Here is a 22,223-nt window from a genome sequence, read left to right on the forward strand (position 1 = left end):
GCTGCAAACCCAGTCTGCCCTCCACCCCTCCTCTCCCCTCCCACTTCCTCCGCTTTTAATCCCTCCCTCCCTCCTTCCCACCCCCTCCCTCCCTCTCCCCATCCTCCCTCCCCCCTCAGGGTGTGTGTGGGCTGCTCTCCCCTAGCAGCCAGTAGGTCCTCATGCGACCTTTGCCCTTCATCTCCACGTCTCCTCGCAGCTCCAGCTGGAAGCAGTGGAAGTCCTCCAACACCGCCCGGGTCGCCTCCGACACGTTGATCTTCAGAGCTGCACACAGGAGCACCACAGATGAAGTACCTCAGTCATACCCATAAGACCAAAAGGCAGTTTGTCATTCCAACAATTGCCAGATCTCAAGGACGGAGAATGCAATGCTTTTGGAACAGCGCTTGGCCATGAAAGATGACGTCAGACGAATTCACGAGAATGGAAAAAGAACATGGATTGATAAACGTCCAAAGACACCTCAGTCATACACCAAAGGAGAAGAGATGTGTCATATAGCACAGAAGAAGAGATGTGTCATATAGAGGAGGATTATGTGAAGTGAGAGGATGAAGATGTGAGGTCAGATGATGAAGATATGAAGGCAGGTGAGGATGATGAAGATATAAAGGCAGGTGAGGATGATGAAGATGTGAAGGCAGGTGAGGATAATGAAGATGTGAAGGCAGGTGAGGATGATGAAGATGTGAAGGCAGGTGAGGATGATGAAGATGTGAAGTGACATATGAAGAGGAAGACGATGCGGATGAAGTGAGGTGACGAGGAAGAGGAGGAAGACGCCCTCACCTTCTCCGTTAGACTCCATCCGAGATGCTGTGTTCACTGTGTCTCCGAACAGACAGTACCTTGGCATCTTCAGACCCACCACCCCAGCACACACTGGACCTGAGGACACACACATCACAGATCTTAGAAGATCTCAAACTTAACCTTTAAATGAGTGAGTTCTAAATATTTCCGACGGCCCCCACAGCGCAAGTTATTTTCCGAAACGGTAGCTAGCTACTGTAGCTTTAGTTAGCTTGCGGGCTAAGTTACCTAGCATAATACAGGGCTGCCAACTCTCACGCGTTGGCCGTGAGACACACGCATTTCAACCAGGGGGCAAACACACGTGAAACGGGGGGGGGGGGGGGGGGGGGGGGTGGCGGCTTGCTTTGTAGGCGGCTCTCACTCCAAGGGTTTTTGAAAAGTTGGCAGCCCTGATAATACGCGTAGCAATGCTACTACCATGCTGCTGTTACTTGTTTGCCTTCTCATTAGTACATTTTGAAGCCATAATAAATCGTTTGTCGCATAGTTTTTGTCTTTCGAAAAATATTCAATTGGAATGTTCGAAATCACATATCTGCGATTACGCTGTGGGACCCGCATTCGAACGATCACATATGTGTGACGCTACTCTTTAACGGGTTAATAAGGCCATGGTTACCACAAAGTGAATGTCATCCCCCCCCCCCCCCACCCACACACACACACACACACACACACACACATATAAGGTCTCCAATCCCCCCCCCCCCTCACCACTGTGCCCCGCCCTCCCTGTCACCACTATGCCCCCCCTCCCTCTCACCACTGTGGATGCCTATGCGCAGGCGTAGCTGCTGGTTGGGTCTGTGCCTGATCCGGAAGGTTTTGACAGCCTCCAGCAGGGACAGAGACATGCGGGCGATCTCCCGACCGTGCTGCTTCCCGTTCCGCACCGGGAGCCCCGACACCACCATGTACGCATCACCTATCGTCTCCACCTGGGAGGGAGGGGGGGGGGGGGGGAGACGGAGAGGGAGGGGGGGGGGAGACGGAGAGGGAGGGAGGGGTAGGGATGGGGATACATAGAGAGGGAGAGAGATGGAGGGAGGGGAGGGAGAAAGATAGAGAGGGGAAGAGAGAAGGGGGGAAGAGAAAGAAAAAAGAGACAATCAATGGAAGGAAGAAAAAAGGGAGAAAAAGAGGGATGTGGGAAGGAGAGAGAGAAGAGAAAGTAAGAATAGAGTCAGAACTTGCTCTGCAACTTGTTGGTATGGAAGGAAGGATGGATGGCTAGAAGAGAGATAGATGAGCAAAAGACAGATGAATAGGTGATGGATGGATGATGGATACTTTGAGATTTGAGTACGTAAATACGCTCTCAAACCATATGTGTAGCATTTGCCTTCCGCAGCGTCAAACTTTACATTTCTCCATTGAAAGTGGTTTTGTGGACGATAATGGGACCCCCTGGCTAACTGCCAAAATTAGGAAAATAAAATTTCTTGGTATATCCTTATTGGATTTTAAGGAATGTTATAATATAGGTGTGTATCTATATATTTAAGTACAATGCTGTGACATAACGTTTTTAATTTGTATTATATCGACATTTTCGTAACATTTCTAACGAGCGTTGAGAGCTAGGTGGACGATAATGGGACCCCTTACGCTAGGTCCAGGACTTACCTTGTAAACATCAAAGTTGTCGATGATGGCATCAAAGCAGGTGTAGAGGTCATTTAACAGGGTCACCACCTGGTCACACACACACACACACTCCTCGTTAGGACACACAGTGACACTGATTCACTTACAGAATATATTTGTGTGTCTGTACCTATGTGTGTGTGTATCTATTCATATGTGTGGGTCTACCCATATGTGTGTGTGTGTGTATGTGTGTGTGCTACCTGCATGTGGGTATGTGTGGTGCATGGGTGTGTGTGTGTATGTGTGTATGTTAGTGCTGTCAGTTAAAGGTGTTATTAACGGCGTTAACGCAAACCCATTTTAACAGCGTTAATTTTTTTTATCGCAAGATTAACGTTCTTTTTGGCCTAGCAAACTTTTTTTTTTTTTTTTCACATGCTGTTGCAACGACTACTGAAGAGTAGTAGGCTAACGTTACGTTTTGAGTGGCTAGCGAGCGCGAGACGCCGAAATGGATGCCAATAAGATTCTGAATGGAAAGGTTACTTTTAAAAAGTTGCCAAATGGTTCCATTGACAAGACCAAATTGATCTGTGTGTTTTGTCGTTGTGAACTGAGCTATCATCGCAGCACGTCCAGTCTGAAATACCACTTGATGGCCAAGCACACAGCTGATGCGAATTCTCCGCCCCCTCGTCAAAGCCAGGCAATGTTGCAATGTTGTTTTCAATTTAAAAAAAAACATTTGCACTAACTAAGCAATCCAATCCACTTTTCCATGTTGATAAGAGCATTAAAATGAGAAAAAATAATGGGACAAAAAGAAATCAAGGGACATTTAGAATAGATAAAAATGTGCGATTAATTGCGATTAATCGCAAGTTAACTATGACATTAATGCGAATAATCGCAATTAAATATTTTAATCGTTTGACAGCACTAGTGTATGTGTGTGTGTATGAGTGTGTGTGAGTATGAGTGTGTGTGTGTGCTACCTGCATGGGGGAGCTCTCAGCAGAGATGGCTGTGAATCCCACAATGTCGCTGAAGTAGATGGTGACTGAGTCGAACGCCTCGGCCTGCACTGTCTCCCCTTTCTTCAGCTGCTCTGCCACTGAGCTGGGGACAGGAGCACAGGCAGGTGTGTGTGTGTTTGTGTGTAAGAAAAGAAAATGGCCTCATGATACTCTACCACTCTACCCCCGCTAACAGTTAACCTGCTAGAAAAAACAGCTTGCTGAAGTAATTACATGATGACGCCAGGGTCAGATTAGTCAACCTCTCTAACCTGCTCAGAAATAATAAGCACAACCTGAAGTTCTTAGTTGATACAGTTCCAAAAAAAGGAAACATACACTTGGTCTTAGTACAAATCTTTTCCCCAATGATCTTCTTGAATTCTTCAACCACGAAATCAACGCAATAAGGGACCATGTACAGACCGGCCCTGGACACACAGACTGAGCCTAAGCCCATAGCACTGCTAGCTTAGGCTCTTACTCACCTCAGCCCTATCTCTCTGGAAGCATCTCTGGAAGCATTCCTCATCCAATCATTTAAAACACCAGCTGCCTTCTGAACCCCCTTCCTGCCATACTTGGACTGAATTGGCCCTCCTGTGCTAAGTATTATCAAGAATTGACTTTATCTGGCCAAGACCCTGCTGCCTTTCAACAAGCAGTCATTGAGTTCCTGCAAAATAGCCTGAAGCTCTCAGTAACTATAAGACAATCTCAAATCTGTTTCTTTAAAAAATCATTGGAAAAGCTATGGCCCACTGGACACTGAAATTGATTGTTTGAATCCCTCCAATCTGGATTTCATTCTCACCACTGTACTGAAATAGCACTCGCCAAAGTAGGCAATGACTTGCAGCTGGCATCACCTGAACGCACATTTTAACACTGCTGATCTTCAAATTCAAATTTCCCTGATGCTTATATCACTACCACATGTTCTAGAAACGTGTCTCGGCAATAAGGACATGGATGACAGCCTCTTTATTCTCAAATAAATCTGAGATGCTACTTCTAGGACAAAAATGAAGGTCTGACCTCAGTTGACGGTATCAAAGTCTACCCAAGCCAACTTGTCAACAAGATCTCTGACTCTCAACGGATCCTGACCTCTAACTTGAATGCCATATTAAAGCATTCCCCATAAATTGCTTTTGTCCATCTATTTAACATAAAAAAAAGAAACATTCTTGATTCTAGAACATACTCTTTTCAGGCCTCTAAAATGCAGCAACTGGTCCAAAAGGCTGACACCGACTATTGACAAAAAACAAAAAGATTGACCCCATGAAACCTATTCTTACCTCTCTCTACTAGCTTCCAATCCGAGTCAGAGCTGTTTTTAACACCTTACGAGGACACTCTGATCTCAACGCGTTATTTGGTGGTTCCCCAAAATCAATAAGAGAGAGGCAGATCTTTCTACCAGGGAGGCTGACACTGTCTCTGTTTCGAAGGCTAACCTTGGAAACCTTCCTTTCTGGACAGTCCTACGACTGAACAACTGCACTGGATCCCACGTAGCCAGTGGGGAGCTCACCACCACTGACCCTGTTTTCTCCCCTGCAGTCTGTCACACCTCTCCCTCTCTCTTTCAGTGTGTCACAGTGTGAGTCTGGACACAGGGTAGGACTCCAGCACAGCAGGTATTTCATGGGACAAAGACACACAAAAGCCTGGTGAGCAACCGACCCAAATCCACACAAGAGTGCACAAAGAACCCAAACGAAGGCGACAACTTAAACCGCTGAGGAGGGTGGAGCCTTCAACGTCTTCCAGGTGGCAGGTTTGCCAACATTTGGACCTAAATGACAACGTGGCTCTAATGCTCTCTGATGAACAACACAGAGCAGACCCTGTGCTGTGCGTGTGTGGACCTACTGGGGTAGTATCTGGTAGAGCAGGGCCTCAGCTTTGCGCTTCTCCTCGTGGTAGGCCTGGGTCCTCTCCTCCACCTGCTCCTCCAGGTTGTTGGCGTACTGCTCCATGCGAGACAACAGGTTGTCCAGGATGTTGGAGCCATAGCCTCTATAGATGGTAGAGAGTGTGTGAGAATGTGTGTGTGTACTGTCTGTGAGTGTGTGTGTATATACTGTAGTTATCTATGTTAGTGTGTGTCTGTGAGTGTGTACAACGGGAGTACAAGTACAAGGGAGTACAATGGTACTTAGAAAGAGTTGTTGTTCGTTTATTTCCTCCAGGAACACAATGACACTTATTGAGGGACTTGTTGCACTTGTTGGCTAGTTGTGACTGATTTAACTACTTGTACTCACTGTGAATGATATTATTGTTGCTTGCTTTCCTCTAGGTACGTGAGATATACAAGGTGTGACGTGAGAGCGTGAGAAATGGTTGAAATGCGTGTGTCACACGGCGAAACCGTGAGAGTTGGCAGCTCTGCATATGCTTTTAGGTTTCCTTTAAAAACATCTGTTATCTAAATGACTAAATGTAATCTGGGGGGCCCTAAAATGGTCGGGGAGGGAGTTCCACAGCCTATGAGCAGCAGGCGCAAAGGCCCTATCACCCATGCTGCAGAGCTTGGTTCTGGGGGCTTTAAAGGTGTGAAAGGTTGCAGATCGGAGGGTGCGTGAGGAGGTCTGGGGGGTGAGGAGTTCCTTTAGGTAAATGGGGGCATGTCCATGAAGGCACTGGTGGGTGAGGAGGGAGACCTTATATTGGATTCTGAATGGGACAGTAGCCAGTGAAGAGTTTTCAGGATGGGGGTGATATGATCGTACTTGCATACCCTCATCAGGATCCTGGCAGCGCTGTTCTGGATGTATTGCAGTCTCTGGATGCTCTTGCCAGAGATCCCGATGAGGAGTGCATTACAATAGTCCTGTCTGGAGGAGACAAAGGCGTGGACAAGCTTCTCTGCGTCTGCCAGGGTGAGTGTTGGACGGAGTTTGGCGATGTTCTTGAGGTGGTAGAATGATGTCTTACAGAGGTGTTTGATGTGGGTGTCAAAGGTGAGCTGAGGGTCCATTTTAACACCCAGATTGGTGACAGAAGCAGAAAGGGGGATGTTTTGGCCAGAGAAGGTGATACTGTTGATGGTGGAAAGGCGGAGCTTATTTGGTGTTCCAACCATCCACAAGATGGCTTCCGTGATGGAACTATTCAACTGAAGGAAGTTGAGCTTCATCCACGTCTCTATCTCCTCCAGGCAGGGGGTCAGTGTATACCTGTTATGTTTTCGTAGTAGCAGTTTAATGTGGTTGAACTCTAGTCTGACTCTAGTCAGAGGGTTAGTGTGTGTAAGTGTATGTTTGTGTATAAGTGTATCCGTGTGTGTGTGTTTGCACGCTTTAAAAGAGCACAGTTCATGCATTGGAGAGACTTCTCACCAGACATGTTTTGTTTTGCTGGGGCATTATTTTGACTGTTTTGTTTCTCCACACTTCAACACGACTTGACTCTCTGATTACCCACTCATCCACCCACTTACAGCACTGCGCTACTGACTGACACACATCATCATGGCTGTAACTTTCTTTAGTTATTTAATACATTCATTTGTTTATCGGAATGCTCTCCATATTTTGTCACAGCCTTAGAGACGTGTATGTGGCAGTATACATATTGGGTTTACGTAAATGCAGTTTGATGTGGTTGAACTCTGGTCTGTCAGAGGGGCTAAGTATGTACGTGTGTATGTGCGTGTTTGTGTGTATATATGTTGTGTTTCCGTAACTGCAGATTAATATGGTTAAACACTGGGGTCTGTTTCATGGGATTAAAGTCCCAAACCTGACAACAAATCAGTCAGGGATAAAGCAGTTCCATAAAGGCAAATTCTAGTGCACGAAATCAGTATAATTCGAGTCAGACTCAAGTAGTCAAGATCATTATGTGGGTGCACCCTGTTCTTAAGGCCGAGAGGGCGAACATGGATCAAATTGATCCACCGTTGCAAAAAGCAATGTTCCTGGCCACAAGACCTCTCCCTGAAAGCATGTTCTCTTTAAGCAGCGCACTATGACAGCTCCCTCATCCACCACCTCATCATTTAAAGGACACGCCACGACTGACATGAATCATAATATGTTGAGATCCTTATTATTATTATTATTATTATTAATATAGACCTTTACTTCATTGATAAAAAAAAACATACACCCACTAAACACATCTAATGTTGACTTTTTTGACATTGTTTAATGTGGACTAAACATGGTTTTGTATTGAGAACATAGAGGATAGAGGCATTTGGATTTAGGTAAAACATTTCTAGTCAATTGCTTTGCTTTGCAATTGTACTGTTAACTATTTATGTAGCTATGATCATTATATTGGGTTCATTTAGATTGAGACAATTGTATGTAGCATCAGCCTAAATGCATTAAGTAGATTTGTCTATCATTTATCATTGTTTCGATTTGTCTAAACATAAACTTTGGAACTGATAGTGGTTAATAAAGTAAAACATGTCATCATGCCAGAAAGTCTGTGGTAAATCATCAGATCAGTGTTACAGGAATGTCTGGTTAGGCAACAACATGCGCTAAGCTTGACAGTTAGCCTGCCCGGGACCGGGTTAGTTTCTCAGTATTAGTTGCCATAGTACCTGAGCTTGAATTACTTTTAACTGGCTTTATGAAACCGAATCAACTGGAAATTAGTAAGATTTACTGACATAAGCCTGACTTACTTGGTAAACTCGCTTTATGGAACAGGCCTCAGGTATGTCAGAGGGTTAGTGTGGGTGTGTGTGAGTGTGTGTGTACCTGTTGTGTTTTCGAAGCAGCAGTTTAATGTGGTTGAACTCTGGTCTGTCAGAGGGTTAGAGAGAGTGTGTGTGTGTGTGCGAGTGTGTGTGTACCTGTTGTGTTTTCGAAGCAGCAGTTTGATGTGGTTGAACTCTGGTCTGTCAGAGGGGTCTTGGCTCCAGCAGCGCTGCATGAGCTGAGCCAGATCCTCGCTGTGACTCTGAGAGCAGAGAGAGGGCCGCAGGTACGGACACTCGCCTCGACCCACTCTCTCGACTATCTCTGGAGGGAGGGAGAGGGGGGGAGAGAAGAACAATTAGTTGTAGGCCTAATCTATCTGTGGGTACTTCATACTTATTGCTATACTCTCATCTTTTTCTCTGTCCATTTGAGCTCCCTCACCCCTCATGACATTGTCTTCTGCCACTCGCACCCTCCCTCTTTTTACCTCTCTCTTCCTTCCCCCTCTCACTTCCTGTCTCTCTGCCTCCCTCCCTCCCTCCTTCAAATTATAATAGCTTCATCGTCATAAGGCACACTCTCTCTTTCTCTGATGTTAGAATTCACTATCTCTAGGAAGCTGCCTCAAGAAGGAATGTTCTGTCCTCTGTCTCTGCACTCTCTCTCCCCTTCCATTTCTCCAACTTCTTTCTTCTCTCTTTTCACTTCACCTCCATCGTCTTCATCCTATTTTTATCTCTCTCCTCTTTCTCCACCTCTCTCTCCTCTCAACTGTTCACCGACAGTCTTTCCACACTCAATAGTGTCACACACGAACCTTCCTGCCCTCATTCATTCCTTTCGTCTATTGTCCTTGTCTCTCTCCCCCTCTTTATCCTCTCCACTGTCTCGTTCTGTTTCTCTCTGTCTCTCCCTCTCTCACTCACTGTATCTCTTTCTGTCTCCATCTGTCTCTCTCTGTCTCTCTCTGTCTCTCTCTGTCTCTCTCTGTCTCTCTCTCTCTCTCTCTCTCTCTCTCTCTCTCTCTCTCTCTCTCTCTCTCTCTCTCTCTCTCTCTCTCTCTCTCTCCAGGAGCAGGACTCCTGTTCTAATTAAATCTCCCATGATACAGATTTATTTCTGGGAAACTGAGGGCTTCAAAGGTTCAATTATACTCCAATGTCTTTTCTATCTCCACCCCTCTCTCTTCTCTCTCTCCATCCCTCTCTTCTCTCTCTCCATCCCTCTCTTCTCTCTCCTCTGTTTGTTCTCCTCTCCATTTCTCCACCTGTTCTCGGTCTGAATCTCATAATCTCCCCCTCAGTAACAACCGATCACACCTGCACTGCATCAGATGAATGTGTGTGTGTGGGGGTGGGAGGGGGGTGGGGGGTATGTGCGTGTTTGAGGGTCCACATGAACCTTTCAGAGCTGTCAAGGGGGTCAAACATACACACACAGACATGGATGGACATGAACACCCACACACATTACCCTGACATTCCAGAGAACAATGAAAAGCTATCCTCTTCCACCAGCTATCTCACCTCTCCCTCCTTTCTTGGTCCTTCTTCCTCTTTTCTCAGTCACTTTAATTTCTCTCTCTCTCTCTCTCTCTCTCTCTCTCTCTCTCTCTCTCTCTCTCTCTCTCTCTCTCTCTCTCTCTCTCTCTCTCTCTCTCTCTCTCTGTCTGTCTCTCTGTGTCTCTCTGTGTCTCTCTCTGACTCTCTGACTCTCCCGAGTTCAGTGCTCTGCTCGTGTCTGTGATCTGAACTGGTCCATCCCTCTCCCCCTCCCCTATCTCTCCCATCCCTCTCTCCTCTAATCGCTTCAGTCCTCCATCCTTCTCCTGTAGTAATTGGGCTGCATCGTCGCTCTCCGGCTGGAAGGAAGCAAAGCACGTCCGCAAGCTCATTTGCATATAAACGAACACTGCGCTGGGATTGGTTGGTATCCCAATGAAGCTCAGTACCACCTGTGTTTACAGGTGGTTAAGGTGTGTGGATGCCTATTCCTAGTTGAACTGTGACCTCTAGGTCTAGAATGTATTGTAGACAGGCTGACCCTGACACTTGGGGCTGAGCGTGACCCTGACCCTTGACCCTGACCCTGACCTTTGGGGCTGAGCGGGTCTCCCTCCAGGTAGAAGACGCCCCGCAGCAGAGCCAGCTCCTGCAACACGATGCTGAAGCTGTAGATGTCCCCCTTCTGGCTCCCACAGGGAGGGGGGCTCTCTGCACACAGCAGCTCTGGAGCGGTCCACAGCTTCCCTGGGGGGGGGAGAGAATGTACCATATATATATATAAGCTTTCTATGTGTGTGTGTGTATGCATATGCATGGGTGTGTCTGTATGAGTGTGTGAATGTATGTAGGGGTGTGTATGTATACGTGTGTGGTGTGTGTGCATGCGTGTGTGTTTGTGTGTGCAGTATGTGTGTGTATGTGTGTCTGGCTATACGAGCGTGTGTGTGTGTGTGTTCAACCCACGGGCATAGTAGGCGTGCGTGTCGTCCATGTTGGAATCTCTATGGAAGCTGGCCAGACCATAATCAGTGATCTTCAGTACAAAGCGACTGTCCACCACACAGTTGGATGACTTGAGGTTGCCGTGGGATACAATCACACTGTTGTGGAGAAAGGCCATTCCCTGGAGCCAATCAGAAACCAGTAAGAAACACAAATCAAAGATTGCCATGACAAGGCTTTTAGCATATAAATGGCAGCAGCTCTGTCCGCCTCAGACAAGTTTGTGATGGCAGGTGGTGATGGTGATTGTAGGCTTTGTACAACATCTGTTGTATGGCCTGTCCGCTTCTCTGACAGTCTCTCCTCCTCTGCATCTCTCCTCTCCTTCTCTGCTTCATCTCCTCTCCTTCTCTGCTTCATCTCTGCTCTCCTTCTCTCCTTCATCTCTTCTCTCCTTCATCTCTTCTCTCCTTCAACTCTTCTCTCCTTCATCTCTTCTCTCCTTCATCTCTTCTCTCCTTCAACTCTTCTCTCCTTCATCTCTTCTCTCCTTCAACTCTTCTCTCCTTCATCTCTTCTCTCCTTCATCTCTTCTCTCCTTCATCTCTTCTCTCCTTCATCTCTTCTCTCCTTCAACTCTTCTCTCCTTCATCTCTTCTCTCCTTCATCTCTTCTCTCCTTCAACTCTTCTCTCCTTCAACTCTTCTCTCCTTCATCTCTTCTCTCCTTCATCTCTTCTCTCCTTCAACTCTTCTCTCCTTCAACTCTTCTCTCCTTCATCTCTTCTCTCCTTCATCTCTTCTCTCCTTCAACTCTTCTCTCCTTCATCTCTTCTCTCCTTCATCTCTTCTCTCCTTCAACTCTTCTCTCCTTCATCTCTTCTCTCCTTCATGTCTTCTCTCCATCTCTCTTTCTCTCCTTGCCTCCCAGTTCATTGTTGGTTTTTGTGTAACAGCTGTTGGAAGGCCTTCAGTTTTCTTCTTTGTAATCTGCAGACGTGATCTCTCAACTACCATAATAATCTCTCATCTACAGACAATCTCTCAACTAATAATCTCATCTGCAGAGATGATCTCTCATCTACACGAATAATCTCTCAACTACAGAGATTCTTTCAACACTGGTTCCACATGCACTCTGGAATTCAACCTCAACACTACACCTCTCTTTTCTTGAATCCTCTGGCACCTCTCTTTCTCTACATCATCTCACCATCCGTTCCTTTCCTCCTCTCCTCTCCTCTCATCTCCTCTCTCCCCTCCTCCCCCCTCTCCTCATCCTCTCATCCTCCCCTCCTTCTCCACCTGCCCGTCCTTTAAATGTGATGCTTCTGTCTACCTGTCGCAGGGGGATTCCAGGAAATCCCTGACATTATAAACACATATCACACTCATACACAGGGATTAAGACTGGGCTCAATGTACTCATGATGAGATGTAGGTAGGCTGGGGGAGGGTGTGAGTATTCAAACTGGGGGGAGGTGTGTCGGTGTGTGTGTGTAGGTGTGTGTGGACTAAGGGAGAGTGTGTGTGTGTGTTTACCTTCACAATGTCATTGATGAGTGAGTATCGAAACATCCAGTCCAAGGTGATGCTATCACTCTCCATGAGATCCTGTCGAACACACACACACATACACACACACACCCCCATTCATTTACAGGCACACACACATACACACACATAGACACATACACACACACATATACACACACACATACACACACATAGAGACACACACACAGACACATACACATGCATTTACAGACACACACACACACACACCATGAGCTCTGTTACATTTTAATATAACTATTATACATAAATAACAGTTATATATTCAGTGACATGTACCTGGCATATAAAGGTCATGCAGAGATCAACCCTAATCTCGCGCCATAATATCCATTATTATTAACAGTCTATAGAACAAACACACAAACACACACAGACACACATACAGCACAAACACACAGGGGGAGGTACTATACTAATAGCACATACATTCACACACACCCACACAAACTGTAGGCGACCTGTTCAATGACTCTACCCATTAGAACGGGACCTTTGATGAGCTGGTGTAGCAGGCTCACTGTGGGTTAGTTATAGCGCTAAAGAGCTAGCATACACCGAGTATGTTACAGCTATTTATGTTGCGTGTTTGTTACAGCCAAGCTGGTGTGCACTCAAGTCAAATCTAATGCACCCAATGGTACCATGGAGGTGTAATGTCAGACCACACCTGAATTATATACATTTTAAAAAGTTTGGGAGGGAATTATATAATTTTGGGGGGGATGTTTGGTTAAATAAACGTGAGCTCTATAAAACATTTAGATTGTTGTGTATGGCTGTTCATGTCCTTTTGGAATAACTGTAACATGAATGTGCACATACACATCCCACACTCCACATGACGTGGTGTCAGAGGATGCATTTCTTATTGTATTCCTCATCAAATTGCAGTGTGTCACTGCATTCTCAACAGGGGCGGGGAGAGGATGTGAGTGTAGAGTAGGAGAGGAGGGAAGAGGAGGGGAGAAGTGAGGAGGGGAGAAGAGAGGAGAGGAGAAGCTAAGAGGGGAGAAGAGAGGAGGAGAGGGTAGAGGAGGAGAGGAGAGCAGTGGTACCTGCAGGCTGCCTCTAGGACAGTACTCGGTGATGATGCAGATGTTGGGAGGATCGATGCAGGCTCCTATGAAGCGGGTCAGGTGTTCATTCTGGACATCACGCATCTGCAGAATAGACCAGACCAGTTACCAGACCAGTTACCATACTAGACCAGACCAGTCAAGTGTAGGTTAGGAGAGGAGGACATCAATACATCTAAAATAAAAGACCTTCAAACATCAACACAGACATACCTGCACAACTACACACACACACACACACATGCTCCTACACATTCATTCACACACTCCTGCACATACATACACACACACACACACACACTCCTTTCAGAACTCACATGTTTGAGCTCAAAGAGCACCTTCCGGGTCAGTTCAATGCGTTTCTTGTTGTTGACATATTTAATGGCCGTGATGTTGCCCTGGGGAACAAGAAGATGTCACACACACATGTTCTGTAGAGCTGAATCACAACCAATCATGCAGGTGTGTGTGGTCATGTGTTCTCTACCTTGTAGTAGCCTGTCTTGGCGTAGATTTGGAAGTTTCCCTCCATGGTCAACAGGGAGCCATAGTTGGAGCCTCTCTGAATGACAGAGACAAGGCATTTGTAGACCTTAATAAGTGTGTGTATGGTGTCCGTGTGTGTATGGGATGTGCGTGTGTGTTTGTGTGAGTGTGTGTATGGCAGTGGGTCTCAGTCCTGGTCCTCGTGCCCCCCCCCCTGCATGTTCTAGTTGTTTCCCTGCTTCAAAACACCTTATTCAAATGAATGGGTCATTACCAGGCGTCTGCTGAGCTAGATAACGACCCATTCATTTGAAGCAGGTGTGTTGGAGCAGGGAAATCTGTAGAACATGCAGGGCAGTTAGGACTAGACCAGGATTGAGAACCACTGATGTGTGGTACGTGTGTATGAGATGTGTGTGAGAGAGTATAGTGAGTGTATGTGTCTGTGTCTGTGTATGTGTGTCTGTGTGTACGTGTATGTGTGTATGTGTCTGTATGTGTGTGTGTGTGTGTGTGTGTGTACCATGGAGATGGTCAGTCTGCTGCAGGCCCTGCGTAGAACCTTCTCCATGTTGTTCATCTGGATGTCCTCCCAATGGATCCTCCACAGCTGAGCAGCCAGCTCACTCTCCAGCTTCAGCTTCCTGTTCAGGGAGGGGGGGGGGGAGGGGGGAGCAGGGAGGGGGAGGAGGGAGGAGGGAGGGGGGGGAGGCAGAGTAAGAAGTAGGGCTAAGGCATTACTAGATAGATGATGGATAGATAGATAAATAGATAGATATATATACATAGATAATTACATAGATACATATTTATATTGATAGATACATAGATACAGTAGACAGATGAACGGCAGTTCCTCACAGACATGTCAACGTCAGGTGTTTTAGTTTCATAGATGTGAAGCAATGCTGGGAAATGTAAGCAGAACGTGTGTGTCTACTAGGAAATAAGTAACAAGGTACACAGTATATAACGCTGTCACAACATAGCAATATCACCATGTGTTTTATGGATCAGGAAGGCTAAGAAAACAGGAGGAGAGGTGCTCTCTATAGAGGTGGAAGAGTTAAGAGAGAAGGAAGCGGAAAGAGGAGAGGTAGAGAGGAGAAAGGGGAGAGAGGAAAGATGGAGGGAGGGAGGGAAGGAGTGAGGGAGGGATGGAGGGAGGGAGGGAGGAGGGAGAGAGAGAGAGAGGGGGAGAGAGAGATAGGGGGAGAGAGAGAGAGGGGGGAGGGAGGGAGAGAGAGAGAGAGAGAGAGAGAGGGTCCGATCTTGCACCCAGCGCAATTGACTTTGTCAACAACGCAAGTATCATTCCTAGTTTGCACTCGACGCAAAGCGGACTTTTCCCTCCACAGACGCACGTCGAAATGACCTTGCGCTCCCGTGGGCGGTTCAGCGAAAAAGGAGGCGTGTTCCGGCGCAAACGTTCCCTGGTGCTATTTTGCAGTTTCCGAAAAACAATTCCGCCACTGACCAGGAAAAACGTGGTCTAAAGTCAATGGCGCATTATTCAGATGCTATTTTAAGGGCGCAAGCTTGGTCCTTGCACACTGCTGGTGAGGCCAGGGTCTTCTTTCTGCAAAGCTACATTACATTGTTTTGATTTATGGCGTGTTACATTTCTTCGATGATTATAAAAAGATTTTCATGAGAAATCTCTATGTATGTGAACATGATTTGTAACAATTGTGGCAATTTTCTCCCACGCCTGTTTAACCGAAGCTAATTTGGGTGGGTTTCTTCTCCCATCTCCATCAGAATCAGAATTCGGTTTATTCGCCATGTAGCCTATGTTACACAAACACGGAATTTACTGTGGCAGGAAGGTGCAAACAATAAACATATACGGGTCTTAAATTAAGTAAAAAAGTACAATAGTTAAACTAATTCCAAGAACTAAACAATTTAAAAAATAAAATATAGGGTAGGCTATATAAAAATAAGAATAAGAATTTGAATGAGCAGCATGAGCGGGCAATTTCGTGCAATGAGAAAACTGCTCTGCCTTTCCCATACAATGTCACTTATCTATCTGTTACGGCCCTGACTAGAACGTCGGTCTCCTTGGCTGTGAACCGCTCCTGGCGTGCGCCTGGCAAATCCGCCGTTATAATAGCAATCCGCCATGGAACAAGCGCTGCTCTTAAAGGGAATGTGAGATGACGCTCTGATTGGTTTATTGCACGTTATGCCCAAACCACACCCATTAGTAATGTAGCTACTTCGGACCTACCCATTTTAGATTTGCGCCAAAGTCATTTATCCCGCCGGCAAAATAGCAACCGAGCCGGAGTCCCGCCCACAAAGTTACTTGCGCTTTGCGTTTTGATACTTGCGTTTCAGATCGTCAAAATAGGGGGGAGAGAGAGAGAGAGAGGGAGGGAGGGATGGACCTGGAGGAGGGGAGAGACAAATGACGCAAGTGGCGAGAGAGAGACGGCGACAGAGAAGAGGAAGGGATGGACAGATAAATCAATAAGGAACAAAGAAAGTGAGAGGGTAGGAGTGGAGCAGGCGGGGGGGGGAGGGGTGGAGATGAAAGTGGGAAAGAGTGAGGGTGTACAGAGAGAGAGAAGTTAGTGAGAGAACACAGCAGAAACAAAGAGAGAGGGAGGAGTGAGAGGGGGCGAGCAAGGGGAGAGAGCATGAGTCGAGAAATAGAAAGAGGAGAGAGACGGAAGGAGAGAAGAGGGAACCGAGAGAGGGAGGAGAAAGGAGAGGTAGAGGTGAGGGGTTGGGAGGAGAGAGAGGGAGGGAGGAGAAAGGAGAGATGGAAAGAGGTAGAGGTGAGGGGTTAGGAGGAGAGTTCCAGATCACGTTGTCAGAAATGTGTGTGGGTGGAAGAATGTGCACGTACCTATGTCGGCGTAGGTACGCGTGTGTGAATGTACAAGCGCGTTTCAGTGAGTGACAACGTGTGTGTGTCTGTGAGTTCGTGTGTGTGTGTGCGTGGGCGTGTGAGCATGTGTTTAGCGTGTACTGACCTGTAGATGAAGATGGTGACAGTGACGATGATGACGAGGATGAAGCACACCACCACAGCCACCATCTGGTGCATGGTCACTGTGCCTGAGGAGGAGACACACACACACACACACAGAAACCGTTTCCATGGTGAATCTGCTCTGATGTTTCATAGGACTTGGGTTACTGTCCTGAGTGACTGGGAGAGACATCTGGAGCACATGGGTCAAAAACACCTTTTCAATAAGTGTGTGTGTGTGTGTAAGTGGACTGAGGCAGCGTGGGTCTCTGTGTGTGTTATAGAAAGGCATTGCGGTATGGTCCATATGGGTGAGGCAGTGTAGAAACAGTTTAGAGGCAGCTCACAGATTAGAGTCAGAAGGGTACGTACGGGCGAGGGAGTATAGAGGCCGGTTAGAGTCAGAAGGGTATGTACGGGCGAGGCAGTATAAAGGCAGGTTAGAGTCAGAAGGGTACTTACGGGCGAGGCAGTATAGAGGCAGGTTAGAGTCAGAAGGGTACGTACGGGCGAGGCAGTATAGAGGCAGGTTCAAGTCAGAAGGGTACGTACGGGCGAGGCAGTATAGAGACAGGTTAGAGTCAGAAGGGTACGTACGGGCGAGGCAGTATAGAGGCAGGTTAAAGTCAGAAGGGTACGTACGGGCGAGGCAGGCCACGTTGTCGTTCTTGAAGCCACAGTCAGGGATGTCCTGGGGGGCGGAGCCTCCTGGCCACTGGATCACCATTCCTGGTTGCAGAAGCAACTTCTTCCTCCCAGTGTTATACACACACACAATCTGGAGGGGGGTTATACACATACACAGCTGTTATACACACACACAGCTGTTATACACACACACACAGATGTTATACACACACACAATCTGAATCTGAAATGTATGGTGAGGGCAGGATAGAGAAGAGAGGAGAGGGAGGGAGGGAGTAGGTAAGAGAAGAGAGAGAGAAAAGAGAGAAAGAGAGGGATGGGTAGAATAAAGGGAGGAGCGAAATAGAGAGACAGGAGAGAGCGAAAGAGAAGACAGAGAGAGGGTAGAAGAGAGGGAGCGACAGTAGAGAAACAGAGTATGAGAGGAGAGAGAGAGAGGGAGGGAGGAGAGAGGGGAGGAAGGAGAAAAAGAGTAGAGAGGGAGAGAGAAGAGGTGAGCAGGAAGTAGATGTAAGGAAACGGGAAGTGGCGTACCTGGAAGACTCCGGTGTCTGTGTCAGTCATATCCCAGAGAGCAAAGTCTATCTCCCGATCTCCATTCTCATCTATATCCACCAGCCCTGTTACTCCTGGGGGATGGAGAGGGAGGGGGGGAGGGGGAGACAGAGAGGAGGATGGGGGGAGGGAGAGAAGAAGGACAAGGAGAGAGAGAAGCGAGGGAGGAGAGGGAGAGATACAGGACGTTGGAGACAGAGGAGGGGGAGGAGAGGGAGAAAGAGAGAGAGAGAAGGGAGTGAGAAAGAGAGGGAGGGAGGCAGGGGAGGACAGGAGGGAGGGAGGCAGAGGGGAGGTAGAGTAAGGGTGAGTGGTACTCTTAAAAATGTGCAGCTGAAAGCTGTGTGATGTGGTATCTGTGTACAAGCTGATCTGGAGGGCCCATCCTGACAGTACACACACACACACACACACACACACACACACACACACACACCAGGACACACACTCACAGGCTCACACACAAACACTCCCAGGTACACACACACACTCACAGGCTCACACACACACACTCCCAGGTACACACACACACTCACAGGCACACACACACACAGGCACACAGACACAGACACACTCTCTTCTCCAAGTACTGGTCTGATGAACACAGGTCCAAACAGCACAGCAGTGAGTAATCATTCACAGCACTCCCCTACCACGCAGCTGTGTGTGTTTGTGTGTGTGTGTGCCAGGCAGGGGTCCTGATGATAAACACAGATTAAGCAAGGGAGAGGAGAGAAGAGAAGAGGAAGAGATGCACACACACACAGACCCCCTTGAACCATTAGTCAGTGTAACCAGAGTCTCACTGAAACTCAACTCCCTGCGTCAGTCTCCTGGTATCTGGGATGTGTGTGTGTGTGTGTGACAGTGATTGGACACACTAGATTGATGAGAAAAGTCACACAAAAAACATAGGATGCACAAACATACACCCCCACACACATTCACACACACACACACATGCACACTCTCTCTCTCTCACACAAACATACACACACACACACACTTGGGGTCTCATATAACTGTCAGAGTCGAACAGGAAGTCACAGAGGAGGCCTGTAAAATCTACTTCCTGCTCGCCCCCATTTCTGTTTGGTACTCTCCTCTCCCACCTATGTTGCCTCCCTTCTCCCCATCTCCCCCTCTCCCTCTTTCCCTCCTCTCTTGTTTCCCTCTCCCACATCCGCTTCTCCCCCTATTCATCTCTCTATCCTCTCCCTCTCTCCCTCCTCCCTCTCGTCCTCTCTCTCTCTCTCTCTCCCTCTCCTCTCCCCCCTTTCTTCCTCCTCCCTCTCGTCCTCCTCTTTCTCTCAGACACACACACATAGACACCCACACACAGACACACACACACACACACACACACACACACACACACACACAGAGAAACACAAGGACACACACACACACACACGTACAGAGGACCATAACAGAGCCATATGTTGTGAATGTAGAGGCTCCCTGCTGGTGCCCAGGGGGTTGTGGGTAATGGAGGAGTCGTGTGAAGAGGTGCATGATGGGACGTGGGAACAGGAAGGGACCGGGGCTCCCACTCCCAGCTCAGGAACAACAGGACTGAGAAAGATTTTCTTTTACCTCAAAAGGGCAAAAACAAATCATATAGGAACTATTCCTAATAAATTATATTGTACGAAAAAGCCCTATAAGGGCACTACTATTAGCAAGGACGTTTATCAAAAAGCGCTTGGCAAACAAAACAATCCGGCCATTCTAGAAAACTACCTGGCTAAAAAGTATCCCAGCAATAGAGAGGGTGTAAATCTTGCAGTAGGGGGTGTAAAAAAGTATATCTGAATCTAATAATCTTCTTAAAACATAAAAAAAACTAAGAAATATGTGAGTGTGAGAATCTGTGCTGAGGGAATACAAAAAAAACTCTGAACAGAAAAAGATCAACATGTCACACACCAACTTAATATTATTATTAAACCAAGTCATTCTAATAACTTCTGGGACCGTTGGAAATCTCTCACCAAAAAACAGCAAAAAGAATTGAAACGGAGACATATGACAGAATCACTTTGAACAATTCTACAGTCACAAGTATGTAGTCTACAAGTCACAATGAATTCGAAAAAAAGAGACAAACTTCATAAATTAGAACAAACAATTAAAAACCATCAAACTCATTGGACTACCCAAAAAAAACAAGAAAGAGTGATAAATTACAGGCCCTGAAACAGAATGATCTGCGGTTCTGATGTACTTCTGAATTAAATTATTGCACACACAGACAACAATTTCAAATCTACCATACAAAACTATTTAACATAGTTTTGAGTGTGGAATATTTCCGTTATATCTAGAACCTCGAGGACTGATAACACCTATATTCAAAAAGGTAGATACATTTGATACACATAATCACACTATCGGGGCATCTGTGTCAGTAGCAACCTGTGGAGGTATTCTGTGCTATAATAAATAACAGACTTTGTACCTAATTGTCAACAATCACATGGACATATTATAATTGATAAACGTGACAAAAAACTAAATGTGTTCCTGCTATATTGATTTTCAAAAAGCATTTCAGTCAATTTGGCAAAAAGAAAATTGTATCCAAACTAATTGAAAGCGGCGTGAGAGGAAAAACACATTACAGAAAAAAAAACTAGACACAAAAACAACAAGTATGCAGTAACTTAAGTAGCAAACATCCTTCTTACCCCGAAGACGAGGAGTACAGCAAGATTGCAATTATGAGTCCCAGTCTATTTCATATTCATATCACTGAACCGACTAATAAATGAGATCAATCAAAAGCACCGGGTCTGTAAACCATTCAGAAATGAAAGTCCTCATTTTTGCCAGCGACCTGGTGCTTCTCCTAGATCTTGCCCTCACCATCAATTTGAAGAAAGAAAAACAATTCAGATGTCAAGGAAATAAATATACTTTCTCATTGGGCTCCACTGTCATCAAACACAAACATACCTACACATATTTGGGTCAAAACAAAAACGTCCACAGGCCATTTTAACGTGGCTGTAAATATGATGAAGCATTGAGGCAGAGGAGCATTCTATACTGTAAAACTATCTAATGTAAATATTCCAATTAGTACATGGTCAAAAATCATGAAATCCACAATCTAACTTATTGCACTATATGGTAGTGTAGTGTGTTCCTTTAACACACCAAGGCCCAGTTTCCCAGACATGGATTAAGCCTAGTCTTAGACTAAAACATTTCAATGGAGATTTCCATTTAATTTTTCTCTTCCTATACGACTTGGTTTAATCCATGTCGGGGAAACTGGGCCCAAGACTTTGACAAACGGGGTAAACGCCCCATCAAAACTCTTCACACAGAGCTTTGCAGGAGTATCCTCAGAGCACAGAAGAAAACTACGATTAATTGACGCAGAGCTAAATTAGGCTAACGTTAGGCTGAAACGTTTTACCATCATAAAACCCCCCCCCCCTGCTACAACCACCACCAAGCCCTGAACTGTCAAGAGGAACACAGAGATAAAAGTGCCCTCAGCCTGGACCTGAGGCTCAGTCCACCAAGCTTCCCCACAACACCTCAGGACAGCACTCACTCAATCTGGCCAAACAGATACAATTAACAAAAAAGAACACTACATTATTTGTTTGAAAGGAATTACACAAAAATTTAGGAAACACAAATGCTGTTTGGATCTAAACAGACAGTACACAATGGCAGACTACCTAAACATCAAAAACTCAACTGTCTGGTCCAAAACTAAGGAAGACATTAGAAGAACAGGAGTACCACCCATCCAAAATAGGGAAATCTGGAAAAAACATTTTGAAAATCTATATGAAGACATCTCACCAGAAAATACAAACCTAAATCTAACAATCAAACAGCTAATATGAATAGAAATAACCATTAAGATTGTTGTGGAGAAAGTGAAAGTAAAACCCAAATACATTATGTTGACACATAAGAAATGATTTCCTTAAATAACAATCCAGTTGTAGCACAGCATGGTAAGAAAGAAACTAGGAGATGACCTTAGACCCACTTCCCTTTAGAATAACCTGGTAAACATGTTCTCAATTTTGCTCTCTGAAAGGGAGGGGGAAGGAAGTCAGAATGATACCTCCAACTAAGGAACTAGAGCCCCATAGGATCTAAGCATGGAAAGCTTGCATGAGGAGAGCTTGTCACAAAATAAATTTGTGTATCAGAATAGAAAAAAAGTTTTAGATCAGTTGTTGAAATTCATGATGTGGGGTGGGGGTGAGGGGGAATGTTTTGCAATATTTCTGTATCAATGGTCGACTGGATTTTGCTCTTGCTCTCTTTCTGCTCAATGCGCACCAGTTGTAAACCTGCTTTAAGCTCAAATAA

General features: G+C 46.0%; 1 protein-coding gene across 1 annotated transcript in view; it reads right to left on the reverse strand.

The window, feature by feature from the left end:
* Positions 1-115: 115 nt before the first annotated feature.
* The window catches only part of npr1a (natriuretic peptide receptor 1a), a 47,329-nt gene continuing 25,221 nt past the window's right edge, over positions 116-22,223 (reverse strand). Inside the window, exons 5-21 of the mRNA XM_062446037.1 lie at positions 17,856-17,950; positions 17,316-17,451; positions 16,675-16,759; positions 14,211-14,331; positions 13,689-13,763; positions 13,519-13,599; positions 13,181-13,285; positions 12,090-12,161; positions 10,570-10,729; positions 10,195-10,350; positions 8,254-8,422; positions 5,307-5,453; positions 3,405-3,528; positions 2,446-2,514; positions 1,583-1,757; positions 793-891; positions 116-267 (exon numbers count right to left, since the gene is read on the reverse strand). Of these exons, the coding sequence (XP_062302021.1) occupies positions 116-267; positions 793-891; positions 1,583-1,757; positions 2,446-2,514; positions 3,405-3,528; positions 5,307-5,453; positions 8,254-8,422; positions 10,195-10,350; positions 10,570-10,729; positions 12,090-12,161; positions 13,181-13,285; positions 13,519-13,599; positions 13,689-13,763; positions 14,211-14,331; positions 16,675-16,759; positions 17,316-17,451; positions 17,856-17,950 (2,021 nt within the window). The remainder of the gene's footprint in view (positions 268-792; positions 892-1,582; positions 1,758-2,445; positions 2,515-3,404; positions 3,529-5,306; positions 5,454-8,253; positions 8,423-10,194; positions 10,351-10,569; positions 10,730-12,089; positions 12,162-13,180; positions 13,286-13,518; positions 13,600-13,688; positions 13,764-14,210; positions 14,332-16,674; positions 16,760-17,315; positions 17,452-17,855; positions 17,951-22,223) is intronic.

This window comes from Osmerus eperlanus, chromosome 20, assembly GCF_963692335.1.
Source record: "Osmerus eperlanus chromosome 20, fOsmEpe2.1, whole genome shotgun sequence".
Classification (NCBI taxonomy): Eukaryota; Metazoa; Chordata; class Actinopteri; order Osmeriformes; family Osmeridae; genus Osmerus; species Osmerus eperlanus.